The sequence below is a fragment of the Anolis sagrei genome, chromosome 3 (assembly GCF_037176765.1).
Source record: "Anolis sagrei isolate rAnoSag1 chromosome 3, rAnoSag1.mat, whole genome shotgun sequence".
In the NCBI taxonomy this organism is placed as follows: domain Eukaryota; kingdom Metazoa; phylum Chordata; class Lepidosauria; order Squamata; family Dactyloidae; genus Anolis; species Anolis sagrei.
Window position 1 is genome coordinate 61,471,730 of NC_090023.1, and position 17,250 is coordinate 61,488,979.

A 17,250-nucleotide genomic window follows, 5' to 3' on the forward strand; every position below is an offset into this window, starting at 1 on the left:
TTTACATATGATTGTTGGGCAATGTGAGGTGGTCTCATTTGATGGGCTTCCCATAAGCAATTGTGTGAAGACAATATTAGAATACATAAGACACAGATCTTCTTACAGTCTTATCATAGAATCATAGAATCAAAGAGTTGGAAGAGACCTCATGGGCCATCCAGCCCAACCCCCTGCCAAGAAGCAGGAATATTGCATTCAAATCACCCCTGACAGATGGCCATCCAGCCTCTGTTTAAAAGCTTCCAAAGAAAGAGCCTCCATCACACTCCGGGGCAGAGAGTTCCATTGCTGAACGGCTCTCACAGTCAGGAAGTTCTTCCTCATGTTCAGATGGAATCTCCTTTCTTGTAGTTTGAAGCCATTGTTCCACGTCCTAGTCTCCAGGGGAGCAGAAAACAAGCTTGCTCCCTCCTCCCTGTGGCTTCCTCTCACATATTTATACATGGCTATCATATCTCCTCTCAGCCTTCTCTTCTTCAGGCTAAACATGCCCAGCTCCTTAATCCGCTCTTCATAGGGCTTGTTCTCCAGACTCTTGATCATTTTAGTCACCCTCCTCTGGACACATTCCAGCTTGTTATGAATAGCTATGCTTGAAACCCATCAGTCCACACTTCTGATTTTTAAGGAAATATCTTTGTTGGTATTACAATCTAATTTCAAATGGAACTATAAATTAGCTATCACTAATCACAATCAAATGATGCTGCCCCTTCATACTCCATCTTTTAGAAAATGAATATCTTGACACTTTGCTGGGAGATAATCTCATCTGTGGTTACTCTTTGGCACTTCATCCTACGTGTGCATCATTAATCTGAATCTATTCTTAGTTATGTTACAAAATAATCAATTCTGAAATTGGAACTATGTTGTTTTCATTTTTTTAAAAAAATAATGGGTTGGCTGTGAGTTAATTATAAACATACATTGTTTGGAGCTCTTTTATTCAACTTTCCTTATCAAATGTTACTTAAAATATGAACTGAAGTTTACTCCATTTATTATAACACTCTTTGTAATACTGTGCAGTCAAGTGCAAATGATCTTCCGCCTTCTCAATTAACAGAGAATTAAGCTTTCCCCAAAGAGCAATAAACTCCTTTAATATGACAGGGGTACAAGTTCATTTATATGCTTCTACCAAGGTGTGTTTCCAAATCTGTGGAATTCCCTAAGCTCCTTTTTGATTGTCAAGGTGAAGCAAAGCAGTAATGTTTTCCTCTACTGGTGTTTAAATCATGCCACACAGGAAGAACCCTGATAGATAAATCTATTCCAAAACATTATTTTAGTAGTTTCTTTAAACCATTGTTTGGAATAGAACATGAAGTAATTTTAGGCTGAGCAGCAGTTTCTTCTCCTCTTCAATATTTAACTTAATTGTTATTATTCATTGAGATATACTCTTAGAATCATACAGTCCTAAGAGTTGGATGAAGCCCATAGTAACAAGTGCAGTCCTCTCCTCAGTGAAGTATCTCCAGCTGCTAGACCATGCCTAGCATGTAGTGTATTCAGCCTACAAAGAGGGAGACCCCATGATCTCTCTGGGAAATTAGTTCTGTTCTTCCTGTCTGTAACTTCTTGATAATGTTGAATTCTCCCCGTCTGTAACCTAAACCAATTAGAATGGTTCTACCCTCTGGGGCATCAGAGAAGAAACTTCTCCCCTCCTTTCTGTGACAGCTCTTCAATTGTTTAGTGTAATATGCCACACCTCAGTCCACTTTTCACCAAACTGAGCCCAGCAAATTTTTAGCCTTTCCTCATATGCTTTGTTCTCCAAATCTCATAAAATCTTTGACTTCAAACACATATAAGCCATGTTTTCATTCTACCCACTGAGATGTGTTTTTTTGGCATGTAGGAAGCAGTCATCTTTCTCTTAGGTTCGGTAAGCCACCCTGTAAAAGAGCAATATACCTAGGATGACACAATAGGGTTGCATGAGCAATGAAATGAGTGACTGTTTACATTGATGTGCAACCAACGTGATGTGCACTTGAGGAATGGCAGCTCTAGCCACAAAATGAGGCAGGTTCTAGGTTTTTTCGGGCTATATGGCCATGTTCTAGAGGCATTCTCTCCTGACATTTCTGTTGGAGCTAGGTGTGAATGTTTCAACTGACCACCTTGATTAACAAATTAGCATATCTGTTTTTTTAATACTGGTAGCCAAATTTTGTTAATTTTCATGGTTTCCTCCTCTCTGTTGAAATTGTTCACATGGTTATGGATTTCAATGGCTTCTCTGTGTAGTCTTTAAAAATTCTAAAATTACAACAGCAAAACAATCTGGGACATCTAATCACCTCTCAACAAAAGATTGCCCCAGGCACTGCCAGGCCATCAAATGTTAATCAAGGTGGTCAGTTGAAACATTCACACCTAGCTCCAACAGACAAGAGTCCTTTGTCCCACCCTGGTCATTCCACAGGTATATAAACCCATTTTCCTAGTTCCAACAGACCTCACTACCTCTGAGGATGGTTGCCATAGATGCAGGCAAAACATCAGGAGAGAATGCCTCTAGAACATGGTCATATAGCCCCAAAAAGCCTACAACGACCCAGTGATTCCAGCCATGAAAGCCAAAATAATTAGCCATTGCTATTGTTGTATTTTACTTTTGGTGATGGTGATTGGAGGCAGAGGTATGCCATTCTTCAGATCACAGGAATGGGAAATTATGGGTTTAATTTGCCATTTTAATGAAAATATAAATCAAAAATTTTGGCAAGTAGACCATATCTGGTAGTCATCCAGAATGGAGAGGGGGTCATTGGTTGGTTTTGGCAAGGAAGCTCCCACAATTGCATTGTAGAGACTCAAAAAAGTTTTGTTTTTGACATTTTGAAGCCTTTTTTAAGAGACCACTAAAATTCCAAGGGCCACATTGAACCCACAAAGAGATCTGAATGTAGCAATGAGAAATCTGAATGTAGCGGAATTCCCAGTTTTATGTCACGGTTAAATGCACTGTTTGATTCAACTCAGGCAAAGTTATTTGTAGTTAAATCTCACTGAAAAAACAAGAACACAATTTTGAAAGGAAACTAAATTAAATTACAGCCTGATCCTTTGTAGTTTAAGAGCATTTCCCCAAGACACCCTCCACTACATTACCTTGTCACGCCATGTCGATTTGTTCATTTGGTCTATTATAAAATACTATAGTAAAACAAGTATATTTCTCTTGGTTCTTTCACCTTCTGTTGCATTTTCTGAGGATTTACTGATATGCTTTGGGCCTACATTCCCTCAAAAGCAACACTAGTTTGGGAGGAAAATAACTATCACTGTTTTTTATTTTGCTATGTTCAGTAATAAAAGAGAAAATAGATATGAAGGTCAGTGGTGGCAGCTGGGGACTTTTAAGTTCTTAATTTCCAGAGCCACTGCAACCCCTTAGGTGAACAGTGGGTAAAAAGGCAAAGAGCCAAGAATGCTATGGTAGTAAATATCAGATCAAGGGTGAGCAAAGTGCCCTTTCTTCTTATAAAAAAAGCAAGCAAACCAAAATCTCACCTTTTCTGTTACAGTTTTCAGAGCCAGATGAAGACCATTTTATCCTCAGCTCCTCCAAGAATTGTTTTTAATTGTTTCATATCTTCAGTCTAGAGCTAGCTTTATGTAGTGGTATTATGTACTGCTGTTTTAGGATGACTTGATTTATTATTGTTTGCCATTCTACATTTCACATTAGTTATTTATCTCTATTGCACCAAGAACACCCTTATTACAGTTTAAAAATGGGGTGGAGACATACAGCTTTTAAAAACCATAAGAGTTAGTCTATATAAACTAAAGCAACATATAATTTTCTCTGCCATGCATGACCCTTGTTTTCTGGTTTTTGTTTTTGTTTTGTATGCACTGTGGAGGTTGGTATTCCCACTCTCCCTTCACAGTACATAAGACTTCCACGATTTAGAATATAGTCTCTCCTCCTCTCCTGAACTGAATTTGGACATTTCTCAATGCATCAAAGCAAGTGAAAGGAAGATCGGTCACCAACAACCTCTTCACACAGGGCTAAATTCGTCTGCATGTGCCGATTTAGCCCTGGTCACCCACTGAGCCAGCCAGCTCCCATCAGAAACTGCCAGCACAGCTCCATGGGTGAAAGAGGGTGTAGCCACCGCATGCTGCCACCAGGGCAACATGGGAGGGGTCCCATGTTACTATTGCAATCCATGGGGGGGGGTACATGCTCCACGCTCACTCATGCTTCCCCCCATCTGATCGCCCTCTGTTAGAGCCAGGTGATGCGGGGTGTAGGGTGGTGAGTTCCCCACACCCCTCAAAGCAGAACACCTCCAGCAACCATGTGACACCGTCGCAATTAAAAAATCACAATACCAAATAAACATAGATTCAGGTCCAAATCAGAAAATCTGTAGACCCCATTTGATTACATATAGAAGGATGTAGAGTTTTTTGTGTACTCCTGATTCCACGATATACTGCACAGTGCTAATGTATCCCTCAACTCTATGTATTCAAATTAACCTTAGATAGAAAGTGCTTTCCTAAAATTGCTGGTAAACCTGTCATAATCAATGGGATGTCAGATAAACAAAGCATTTGGAAAGTGGAACCGCAAATAGAAAGTGGTATAATAAACAGATTAATGCTACTCATTCAATGCATTTTTCTCATTTATTCAAATTTTCTGCAGGAAGTAAACACTGAAAGAATTAAAAAAAAACCTTCACACTGCAGTATGTACAGTTTCATGACATCACATGAATAAATCATTTTCTAATAAAAATGAAAGCCATTAAATTAGTGAAAACTCCACAACAAAAGATTGCATAAACCCCAGATTTTTTCTTTATGGCAATGAAAATTGGTATTACACTGACAAAACTATAATAGATCTCAGCAGTTTGAAATGGAATAAAAAAGTTAATGATGTTTGTGGCTGGCAGAAGGGAGGTGGCTCTTTATGTTTGTTTATTTTTTTTAAAAAAAGCTGTTTTCCCCCAGACCCTTTCATTTGAAGCACATTCTTTCACAAAGCTAAAATACCACAGCAGAAGTCATGTCCAGAAACAGAATGCAGTTGTGTTTGATAAACATCTTGTTTGACTTAAGACATTTTTGCCATTGCAGAGATGCACAGGGTCCCCCATGCATTTTTCATGCAGCAAGTAATTACAATTTTAAATAAAATGTTTTTATACATTCTTCCAGACTTGCAACTGTATACATACATGCAAAAATTTAAACCTATGGGATCATATTTACATTTAATACATGGAATATACATAACAAAAAGAGTAAAAGGTTTAATCTTTTGCATTATATAGAATACAAAATCTGTACTTTTCATTAAAGAAACCACTATGTACATCACTTTGTTAAAAACCAATTTTGACATGTATGTGTAACAAGTCTACATATTTACAAATGTATACATATACATACATACATACTTTACATAAATATATATATATATATAAAATATAACTAACCAGTTCATTCTACTAAAATGCAGTAGAAACTGGCAATATCTTGCTGTCATAAATGATAGCGTTGTCACATTAGATTGATGTTTGGTGGGAGAAATAAAATAATGTATCTTGGAAAAAATGTAAATTAAACACTTTATCATCTAGATTTTTAAAAAATATATATATTGTTTAAGAAGTAAACACATGGCTGGTTTTCCATTCAAACTATCGTTTCTATCTTCAAAAAAATGACTGATATTTTTAGAATACTCCTAAACACATTTACTCAGAAGAAATTCCAGTGAATTCAAGAGCATTTAGTCTCAGGAAGTATGCATAGGTTTCCAGGTGTGCAGCCCCATCCGGTCCATAACTACGTAGACATAAGACCCATTGTGCTCAATAAGGTGTATGTTTCTGTGAATCCGACTGTAGATTTAGGTAATCTCCACTAGTATATTGCATGGTCCTAAATTTAAGCATTATTCTGAAGTCCTAATGTATGCTTTTACAAAATGGCATAAAAATGAGACAGAAATGTTGTTCTCTATCCCAAGATCCATATTACTCTTCTTTTAGATCACAATGTAAATTAATTTTTCTCTCTCTAAATCTTATAGTCAAATTCTGACTCAAGTTACCTGAGGCAGTCAGATAAAAACCAGAAAATATAACAAATCTTGATCTAAATGAAAGAAACATGTGGGAGAAAAACCCTAGTTCATTAGCTCACTTTCTTCTGACGTCCACTCCTAGTATTTCTCCCCTTCCAAGATGATTTTACTGCACAGGGAGAAACTGGTGATGACTATATTGAAGCAAATTTGGTTTAACCAGAGGGACATGTTATCATGTATACTTTCATTCTGTAGCACATTTAACTTGGATGATTTATCCATTCACATTATTATTCCATTTTAACTGCTATGGTTGCATTCTATAGAATCCTGGAAGCTACAGTTTGTGGAGGCACTGGAATTCGAAATACTGCTTTCTAATCTGCAAATCCCAGGATAACACAGGATGGAGATGGAACAGTGGAAGTGAGATAATAGTGCTGTAATTATCTAGTGTGAATGACCATCGGATAGATGTGTGCTTCATATTCAGAACTGTGTATGATGATTGCAAACAAGCTACTGCCTGGCTTATCTTTTGTTCCTTGGTTGGCTTTTATTGGCCACATGGGTAAGGCAGCTGGTTGAGATATATGTAAACCCTTTTGATTAAAATCTTATTTGCTACCCAATTCTGAGAATTTTGATTGTGTCAATGAAGGTAACATTTAGAATGGGACACACCAACCTCTGGCATTATAAAAAGGGTTGCTTATGTGGAACAGTAATGTTTTGTCAGTGAGCACTTAAATATTTGTCTAGAGAACACCTAATGGAATATGTATGATCATATTAATAATAGGAGTTTCTCTTTGCTTTCTTTAATAAATGAACTCCAATCCTCTGGACTATATTTATGTTTAAAGTACAGAAATGCACACTATATGATTATGTTAAAACTCTGTAAAGTAACAAAGATTTGTTATGACATTAGCACATGCAGAAGTACAGGAGTGGAATGACTATGGATTGCAATACATGTTTTAAACAATATTTATGCCAATTTTTACTAGATTTTTATATAAATATTGAAGCATGGTCCTTTCTATAAGTTACAATTTCACAGTTTCTGGTTCACGACAACACCCACCCTTAAACACATAAATTATTTTACTACTATGACTACTACTACTAAAATAACAAAACAATATTTTGTAGGTAACTTTATGATGGAACAATTATACCCTTCTCTTAAAGGTTAATGTGAGGCAAATATGGGGTTCAACATCATTAAGAAAGTTCTGAAATCATTTGAATTAATGACATCTGAGTTGTCACTGGTTAGTTCTAAAAGCAAAAATAAATACTTGAACAGCACAATCTTGTATGTATCTATTGAAGTAAGTCTTACATAATTCAGTAGAATTGTATTCCAAAAAGATATAATGAGTTTTATCTTAAATGAGATACAGCTGAAACCTGACTCAGAATGAAATTAACATTATATTTGATTAAAATATGCATCTCCTTCATAAAAACTTTTTCTAGTCAAGTGATAACCTGCCTTCCCCATCATTGAATTTCTCCATGAGATGGGTTCTACTGATCTTTTCTGGTTTCTCAAAAATGCTAAACATCAATGGAAGACTTGGGTCAGATTAGATTAAGTTACTGTGAAACTTGTTGCTCACTACAACCACATATTTTAAGCTCAGCAACTGAGATTTAGTGCTATCCACTATGTTAGGTGTTGCCTAGTCAACTTTGACTTGAGACAACATCATGAATGAGATCTCTATGCCTTAGAAGCAGGATCCAGTGGATTTGCAAGGGAAATCTTTTTTCCTCTTTCATTCAGTAGGCCTGAGCTAGTTTTAAGATGATGTAGAGGGTAAGTAGTTTCACTGCTACTGCCGAATTTAGCCCTTCACATTTACTATCACAACTTCTGAATGTTCAGAGTTCAACAGAGTCGATAATTCTGAACCAGAATGCTACATGTTTCAAGTTATTGCAGTAGATAGAATTTTATTTAAAATAGAACTCAAAAAGCAAATGCAAAATATTGTACTCAAAAATCATTTGTATTTTGAAGGTGGCATTGTAGTTTGAGTAAGATTAGCCAAATTGCTTGGTAGAATATTTGAAAAACTCTACTTGTTTATGAAAAGCCAAGTCAATGATGTGAAAGACGTGTGCATGTGTGTAGCAAGACAGAGACAGAGGGAGAGAGAGAGAGAGAAGTGCATGTCACAACTAATAACTATATTGTTATTACATGCATTCCAGTTTTTAAAGCTGTCATTTGATTCATTCCACTTTTTAAATTTACACCATTCCTTTTAAATCTGGTATGGTAAAGGCTAATAAATAAATAAGCGAGCTGTTTACAGACTAACTGATGTTTTTACAATTACATCAACAGATCAGCAACATAAATAATTTTCCATTCTTTATTAGTGCTCATATTTTAAACATGCATGGATTGATGAGAAATGACTATTTCTTCTATTATTATTTTTTATCTTTCTAAACATAAATCAGCAGTAGTTCTGGAAAATTCTGAGTATCTTCATGTATTAATCTCATGAGATGACCTTGCTGTGTTTACTTGAACAAACGCATAAGTGTGGATAATAAAAGGTTTTTTAAACTGACAGCATTTTGGAAACCCAGTATTATAAAAAAATGTAAAGTTGTCACCTAGTTTTAATTCCAAGTGAGTGTCTAGGGAAGGCATCCTCCAAATGTAACTAGAGAAAAGAGATTCTACTTGTGGTTCTCTCAGATATCAAAACATAATGAAAAGCCATTGGAAGCACTATAAATTTCATTTCTGTTCACTTCTCTAGTTGACACTAATGGAGATTACAAATACAATAAACAAATGTCTTGGTCTAAGTGATGCATCTGTAAAAAAATTCTTCACATTTCATAAAATTTTGAAAAACACAAAAGTATACTGCCCCAGTGCCCAGAATTTTTTTTAAAAAAAGGAAAAAATATTACATAGCAGGATACAATGGCGCAAAATACCAGTGTAGGCTGGATATTACATTGCATTACATGCGTAATATCAGTAGTTCCAAATAAGATTCTCTTTAGATGTAATTTCCCAATGTAGTTGCTTCTGCCTCTGTAAATATTCCTATATCAATCCAATACTTTAAAGAATTCTGTCTAGATGGTTCAATTTTCTGCCATGTTTACCAGCCATACACACATGACACATTAGGAGGTTTGTGCCCCATTACTTGCATTATTTGGAAACATACCTGGAAGCATTGATCAGGTTCTTTACACTATGGCTGGTGTTGAAGAAATATTGGCAGTAGTTACTACATCAGGAAAAGTATGTGCAAGAGAGACCAACATCTCCAGTTACAGGTTATATAACAAAAATTGTGATCAATTTCCTTTAAAGCCAAAAAAGGAAAGTACAAAAAGGAAAAGAAAGCAACGTGTATTTTAAATATTAGCCACAAAGTTCATCAAACAAAAACATGTTTCACTTATACCATGCACTTCTCAAATCATGCTAGATTTATACAACATTTTTTTGAAAAGTAAAGATTTCAATCTGCCTGTAAACACATTATATGACTATTATTTACTCTGGTTCTTTTTTAATTGTTAACACTTTTTCTAAGAGTCCATATACATCTCCATTCACGTTGTGTTGAAGTGACACCTTGTTACTTGAATGGTTATTATATGCATGTCTCACCGTATGAAATGGCATTCTACATTCTACAGGTGATAGTTCTTTCTTAATTGTGGCAGCTGATGAATTTTCTGTAAATGATGTTTCACTCCAAGCATCTTTGCTATGTGCTTCCTGAATATTAACAGAACTCCCCCCTTTCTGTAACATATAATATAATATCGGATTAGTTTTGGTCAATCTTGGGGAATCTCTGTCATGTTCATTCTTGTCTGAATCTGTGATGATCCATTTTATGGGCCCCCTTTCACTAGGTACAGGGCAAACACTATACTGGTCACATTCAGGGTGGGATGATACTGTGCCTCCCAGTTGATCAGAGAAGGGAGAACTGGCAGGACTCTTCATTGCAACTGAATATTGAAATGCTTGATGATCCCGACAATTGGTTTGTTGCTCAGGATTCTCCACAAGTGTATGCAATGAAGTAACACTGGATTCACCTTTGTTATTATTTGTTATATTGTTTTTGTTTGCTTTCTTTCTGCCATCAATTACTGCTGAATTATTCCTATGTTGAGACATGTCTTTTTCACAATTTTCTGACAGAAGGAGCTGCTTCAACACATTAAATCCTTTGCTTTCTCTAGACCAACTTCTAGATTCACTTTCATTATTTGAACCATAACCTGAAGAATATTTTAAATCAAGATCAGTTCTGCTAAATTTCAAGTCTTTCTGTTTAAGAGCAGTCCCATACAACACATCTGGAGAAGACTTATGATTGTTTGCAATTTCGGATATGTTACTTCTGTTACATTTTACTATTTTTAAAGGACTCTCACAAGGTTCACAATGAAGCTTTCTCTTCTTTGGGATGGTGCTGTGACTTTTTGAGTCCACAAATGTCTGTTCTTTGTTTCTGTGATTTCTGTCTACATCATCTACAGAGTAGTTATCCTGATTCTGTCGAAGCAGCCGACTCAACAGACCATTTTTTGAAAAGGAAAAATCTTGAGGTGACAAAGGGTTAGGTCTAGGTTCTTCTGATGTTGGAGAAGTAGGTGTGTTTCTTTCTAAGGATCTACCTAGTCCATGAATTTTCTTATGAACATTGCCCCTTGTTTGTTGTGTATTTGTATTCTGAAGGGCATTTAATTCCTCTGAAGGTTCAGATTTTACTTTTACAGTTAATATTTGCTCACTCAAAGTCTTTTCTGTTGGGTCTTGTAAACCCTCCTCTTTTGATAGCATCATCTCTTTTGTTTCACTCGTACTTTTGTTGGAAGTTCCCAGAAGCAATTGGAGGACTGTACGCCTCTCAAGGAGATTCTGGATTTCTGAACTAGGATTTTTTTGTTCTGATGGTAGAGGTTGGTTGCTTACTATTTTGTTTTCTTCAAATTTAATGGGTGCGTTAGTGAGCATGGAGCTATTTAGTCCATCTATCAAGCCTATTGGTTTCTCTGTGTTTAGAGTCATTACTTGTTTGCTTGCTTGCCTTTGCTCATCCACAGACACGGAAGACTGCATCCCACACTGAGCTAAGTTTTGTAAAAGTTTACTTGCACTAAAAGATGAAGATGCTTGCGGAATTTCTTTTCTGTTCTGCTTACTTCCTTGAAGTTCCTTCTGGACTGTAAGATCTATCAAGTGTCTAGAAGCTGGATTAATGACTCTTTCAGGCTGTATGATGCAAGTGTATGGTGATGAATTATGCTTGATCAATAAGGGAGAATGATGTGAGAGGTTGATGGGTGAATCTGCTTTTGTAGAAGCTAGCAAAGGGGGAGTGTTGACTGGAGTATTTCGACTTGTGTTAATGCAGTCAGTCACAGGAGTTCTGTTACCTGTTGGTAAATTAAATTTTGCCACATCAGCTGTAACTAACATTCCTTCAGTTTCTGGAAGCTTATCTATAGTGTCTTCATTTTTATGGCCAAGTAATAGTTGAAGTAAAGTTACTTTCTGGTGTGGATTTAGTTTGGCAGTTTTGGGTGGATCTTTCTCTTCTGTATTTTCTAGACACGGCACTTTTGAATCCCAATTATGAATTAAGGATTGTGTTAAGTTGTCTAGTGAAGATGGTGGTCTGGAATCTGAAGCACTGTTTTTCTGTTTGAAAGATAAATCTATGGGAAGACAAGTAGAATGAGAACTTTCATCATCGCTGCTGTCATCTTCTGTGAAACTTGGATTGTTGTCAGAGTACTCATCGACAGTGGTTGGTGTACTACCCTCTTCAAAAATACTTGATCTGTCATTGTGTTCATATCCCTTAACTTGCTTAGTAGCATTGTGATTTTTAAGGAGATGCAGCAGTAAACTACTGTTGGTAGGTGGTTTGAAATGGTTTTTTTCCATTGTTCCTTTGTAGCTTACGCTTCTGGGAGGTGAATGGATTATCCCCACAGAACTCTGAAAATGTGTCATATTGCTTTTATTGGGTACTGATTTGGTTGAAGATCTCACCTGTCCATTCAGCTGGCTTTCCATTCCTTTTGACAGTTTGAAATGGCCAACATCTTTTGGAACACTTTCTTTTAATCTTGCCATAGCAGCTAGTCTCTCACTTGCAATCTGACTTGCATTTTGTGCTTTAAGAGCATGTTCCCTGGAGTACTGCTGCAGGTGTGCTTCACTTGAAAGAAGCAGAGCAAGCTGACTACAAGCCACACTGGGTTTAGGAGATGTAGCAGGGCTAGACCTTTTTTCCACCATGCTTGCAACAGCTTGTAATCTTGCAGCACAAGACAGTGACTCATTCATCACCTTTGCACCACTACTCTGTGCTGTGTGTGAAGACTCTATAAAACGATCTTTAACCACATTTGCTTTTACCTCAGGTAGACCTGTCTCCACCTTTTCATCTTTTGCTTTGCTCTTCTTCAGTAGTGTCTTCAAGTGACTGGATGCAACACCATAGCATCTTAAGTCTTTCTCAACTTGTAGAGAATCATGGCTGAGGGAATACCCTTGCTCCTTTAGGCTCTGCCTAATCTGTTGTGACAAAGCAACACTCTGCAGCCTAGAGCTGAATGACTGAAGCAAAGAAGCCAGTAACGTGCTATCTTGTTTGCCTTTGGGCACATTTTCAACCATGCCAGCTAACAAAGCTTCTTTTTTCCCATTTAAATCCACAATAGAATCAGACAACCGTCTTCTTTTTGCAGCATTCCAGTCTTCAGAAGACTGTAGCAGCCTTGCTTTTTTGTGATGCAGCATGCCAGAACTTCGATATATATTTGTGTTAGGAACTGGACCATCTCTCTGACAGCTGGGAGATGTATTTCCAGAAACCTTGCAATTTTGATCCTCTGCAACAGGCCCAATAGGCTTTTTGTCAACCACCGAACCCGAGCCTCCTGCTGCTTGATGCATTAGTAATCCCTCTAGGTAAGTTAGAACAACAGAATCCTGGTGCATCTCAGAGACAAGCTCTTCTCCATGAGTCATGTTCAATACAAGTATCGACAGCAGTTCCCTTTTTATTAGCTTTTAAGGTCTAATCTGTTGAAAGTGAGCAGAGATTCAGCTTAATAAGAAAGCTTTATAGCATTCTACAAGAACTGATGCAAAACAGGTGTAAAGGATCTTGGATGGCTCTTCCATTAATTATTTGTGGATTATCTGAAGTTCCTTTTTTATCCATCTCTGCAGTAATAGGCATATGTGTTTATGTAGAAGATCCAGAAAGACTGTTTAAAATGTCTTGACAATATTTTTATCATTCCACAATCTTCTGCAACAGAGCATTTCTTTCTTCAGTCTTTTTTTTTACTATATAACACGTGCTTGATTCCTGTGAAAGAATAAAAATATATATCAGATAAGTACACCATAGATTTGTTGTTCTGAATTCAAGTAGACAAAAAGAGGTATATATACAATTGTATATAAAATCTTGTCTGATATACCCTAGCTAATATAGTTGGTGATGTGAGTTCGGGTGCAACAGTAAAGCAACATTTCCTATCCCTGTTCTGTAAAATTTCCTGGCAGCAGCTTTACGTAATGACAATGACAGAAAACATGCTATTGAATGTCAACAATGAAAGAAATCACTGTCCTCAACAGTAACTAGAACCTAATAAACTTCTAGAACTATAGTGTATTAGATTCTAGTTGCTGGTGTTAGGGACTTCCAGTGTTAGGAGCACTGAGCACATGCACAAAGGAAAAAAACACAAATAAAATAGGTTATTATTTTAACCTGGGAGAACACCTCTCCATGAAGGTGTGAGGCTATGGTCACTTCCTGGCATCCTTTGACCATTGAGTCACACTGGAGGGAACTAGTGATTCTTAGAGAATCAAACTGATCTAGTCTATGAATAATTAAATTTTCAATAGTTAAACCCACAAATGTGGAGGGCTGACTTCATGCCATCCTCTCTATTTAGGAAAGGTAATAGTGGGAGAGAAGTCTCATGTATCTCACGACAGCAGTTCATCAGACATACAACATATTTTTACTTAAAGAATAAAAAAGATTCAAAGCAGAAGAAATTTGCCCAACATTAATAAAATTCCTGAAGATAGACCATTTGGAGCAATCAGTATTATTGTGTGACTGCTACCATAGTGCACCAAGGTTCTTTAAAATTATAAAGAAGTAAATATCCTTCTCTTCATGTGCTTCCAGCTTTCAAAACATGTGTATATATATATTTCCTATATGTACTTTATAGCTAAATTTGCACAGATTAGATCTGATACATTAACATACTATTTTCAAAATATTCTGTAAAACTATGTATTGTACATTTTAAAAACAAGTAATGAATATTTAAGGTGTTAACACATTAGACTGACATGTGTCATCCCTAAGCACTAACTCAACACAATATTTAAAGAATCCGAGCATTGTCAATCACTTTAACGGAGGCAATGAGACACAAGTCATTATACTGGCATGTAAGTTCCAAGAAACACTACAGGCATTCCTATTAATACCTGAAATTGCTATCCCCATAGTGAATTCACATATTATTGATTGATTGATTGATTGATTATCCCACTTTTCTCCCATAGGTTGGATTCAAAGCAGTTTACAATGGTCAAATGACCAAAATACATCACATAAAAATATAACAAAAACATCATATATAGGCAAAAACTAAACAGAAATACACACTACATAAGCTAACTTTGGCAAAATTAATACATTTTAAAACCTTATACCATTATAACATTAAAACCATTAAAAAAATTCCTTGACCCTCAGCCCATTAAAGTTATCCATTAAAAGTTGTTCTTGGGACCTAAATGTCCATTTCCTTTAGGCCATATTAAAATAATTGCTGGTTTGAAATAACATCTTCAAAAGATATACAATACTTGTATAGGCCATTGCCTATTGTTGATCTTTAGGGAAGGCCTGGTACCATAAAAATGTTTTAAGTTGAGAGTGAAAGGCCAGCAGGGAGGAGGCCAATGGCACTTCTCTGGGAAGGGAGTTCCAGAGCCATGGGGCAACCACCGTGAAAGCCCTCTCTCTCGTTCCCACCAACTGCACTTGGGATAATGGCGGGACCAAAAGAAGGGCCTCTCCTGATGATTGCAGGACTCATGTGAACTCGTAGGAGGAGATGTGGTCTCTCGAGTAGGCTGGGCCTGAACCGTTCAGGGCTTTATAAGCTAAAACCAGCATATGACATCTGAAAGAGTTACTCATCTATAAGAAATTGCTAAAACAATTCTAAAATGGTCAAACACTTTCGTACTGGTGATAATCAGTTTTCATTTAAGGTTACTTTCAACAAATTAGTATCACCAAGTCATTACATGATTAACAGCAAACATACTTCAATTAGGAGTTGAGTGCAATAGATTTACGATGAATTGTAATAGTCACTATAACTCAGAAGGGACCATTTAGATTACATTTTATGTAGTTTTTTTTTTTTTTGCTTTTAGAAATAACTTGTAACAGTATTATCATAATGAAGGTGCACAAAACACATTAACTGGGCAAGCTGAATAAACAATTTTAATAAAATGGAAAAACAATTGCATTGTTGTATATTTTTCACAGGTGAGAGTTGGCATGAAACACATATGTATGGGCACATATATTTCATTCATATATATCTATCTATCTATTGATATATCTATCTATTTCAGTCTTTATCATTTTCAGAAAAAAAGGCATTTCTCAAGATGATAAAATATAGTTATTTCTTGGCAGAACAGCTGAAAGTATTTTTTGAGTATGTGTATTCTTATAACCTTCTTCAAGGTTTTACTCAAAACCAAATTTAGAAGTTTATGAACCAGGAACTCTTGAATCATTTACTGGACAAATGAAAATGCAGGACTTTTCTACCAACAAACAAATATTTTGAGTGTCCTGAAATGCACCTTTCATGTCTGCAATTGAATGCTTTCCATGATTTGCTTCTTTTCCTTTAAATTTTTCCCCATCTTAGACTTATATTGCAATTTAACTATAATAACTAAGCAGTAAAACATTTGTGTTCCATGCTATCACTTTCTGAGTAAACATGTACAGGAATGTGAAGATAAAATCATATCAAAATCACAACTAGAATAAAGAAAATGCACACTAATGAAATGCCACATATATTAAACATTTCCAATAAGTTTCCAATAAAGATAGTATCAAATGTAAAATTTCAGATTTGACTCTAAGATTATGACAATAAATGAATGGGATTTCTAAGAACCCAAGCAGCAGAACATTTCCAGTCCAAAATTTTCTTGGAAAGCTTTTGGATTTGGGCAAATTTGTATCCCTGTTATAGCTTGGAGCTCACATGCAATTTCCTTTTAAAAAAGAGGAAAGGATGGAATGCCTTATTTTGTTCCACTTGACACTAAAAAAATCAAATTCTCTACTCTCTTGGTATACTGAAACAATTGGTAATAAAATTCAAAGACAATGTAAAAATTACTTCTGTTTTTCCTTCAAAAGTTTTTAATAATTCAAAAAAAAAATTATGACTTTGGAGGTGAGGGTTTGAATCCCTTCTTGGCCCACTGGGCAAATCAGATTCCAGCGACCTCAAAGGAAGGCAAAGTGACCCCCCTCCCCCACAATCATATTTTGTTAAGGCAACCTGTGATAGATTTAGTTTACTATTGCCATAAATCAGAAACAAGTTGAAGGCATACACAATAATAAATCCATTGGACCAATTCACATAATTGTTACTATCTTTCAAAGTACACTTGTGTATCTGAAACCATGAATCCAAACCATTAAGAATTTATCAACGTGTTAAAACTTACTGTAATATGAGTTCAGAACTGATTATAGTGGTGATCTACTTTGCTGATCAATGTAATGACCATGTAGGATACTTAAAAACCCCACTGCAGTTGTTAACTTATTGCACTGTTTTGTCTTGATAAACAGGATGTTTTACATATGCAAGCTGATATCAATGTGGAATAATCTTGCAGTTCCACATCTACAGAATTATACTACAGACACTGCTCTGATGCTAAATGATTAACAATAAAACAATAAAACAGTCAAGTCCATAAAATTATTTGTTAATCATTACAAAATGGGAAATGACAAAATGACAAAATGACA

General features: G+C 36.0%; 1 protein-coding gene across 2 annotated transcripts in view; it reads right to left on the minus strand.

The window, feature by feature from the left end:
- Positions 1-4,649: 4,649 nt before the first annotated feature.
- NRIP1 (nuclear receptor interacting protein 1) overlaps positions 4,650-17,250 on the minus strand; it is a 100,316-nt gene continuing 87,715 nt past the window's right edge. For both annotated transcript variants that reach the window (XM_060770502.2, XM_060770505.2), the window contains one exon: positions 4,650-13,488. In XM_060770502.2, the coding sequence (XP_060626485.2) occupies positions 9,633-13,142 (3,510 nt within the window). In that variant the 5' untranslated portion in view covers positions 13,143-13,488 and the 3' untranslated portion in view covers positions 4,650-9,632. The remainder of the gene's footprint in view (positions 13,489-17,250) is intronic.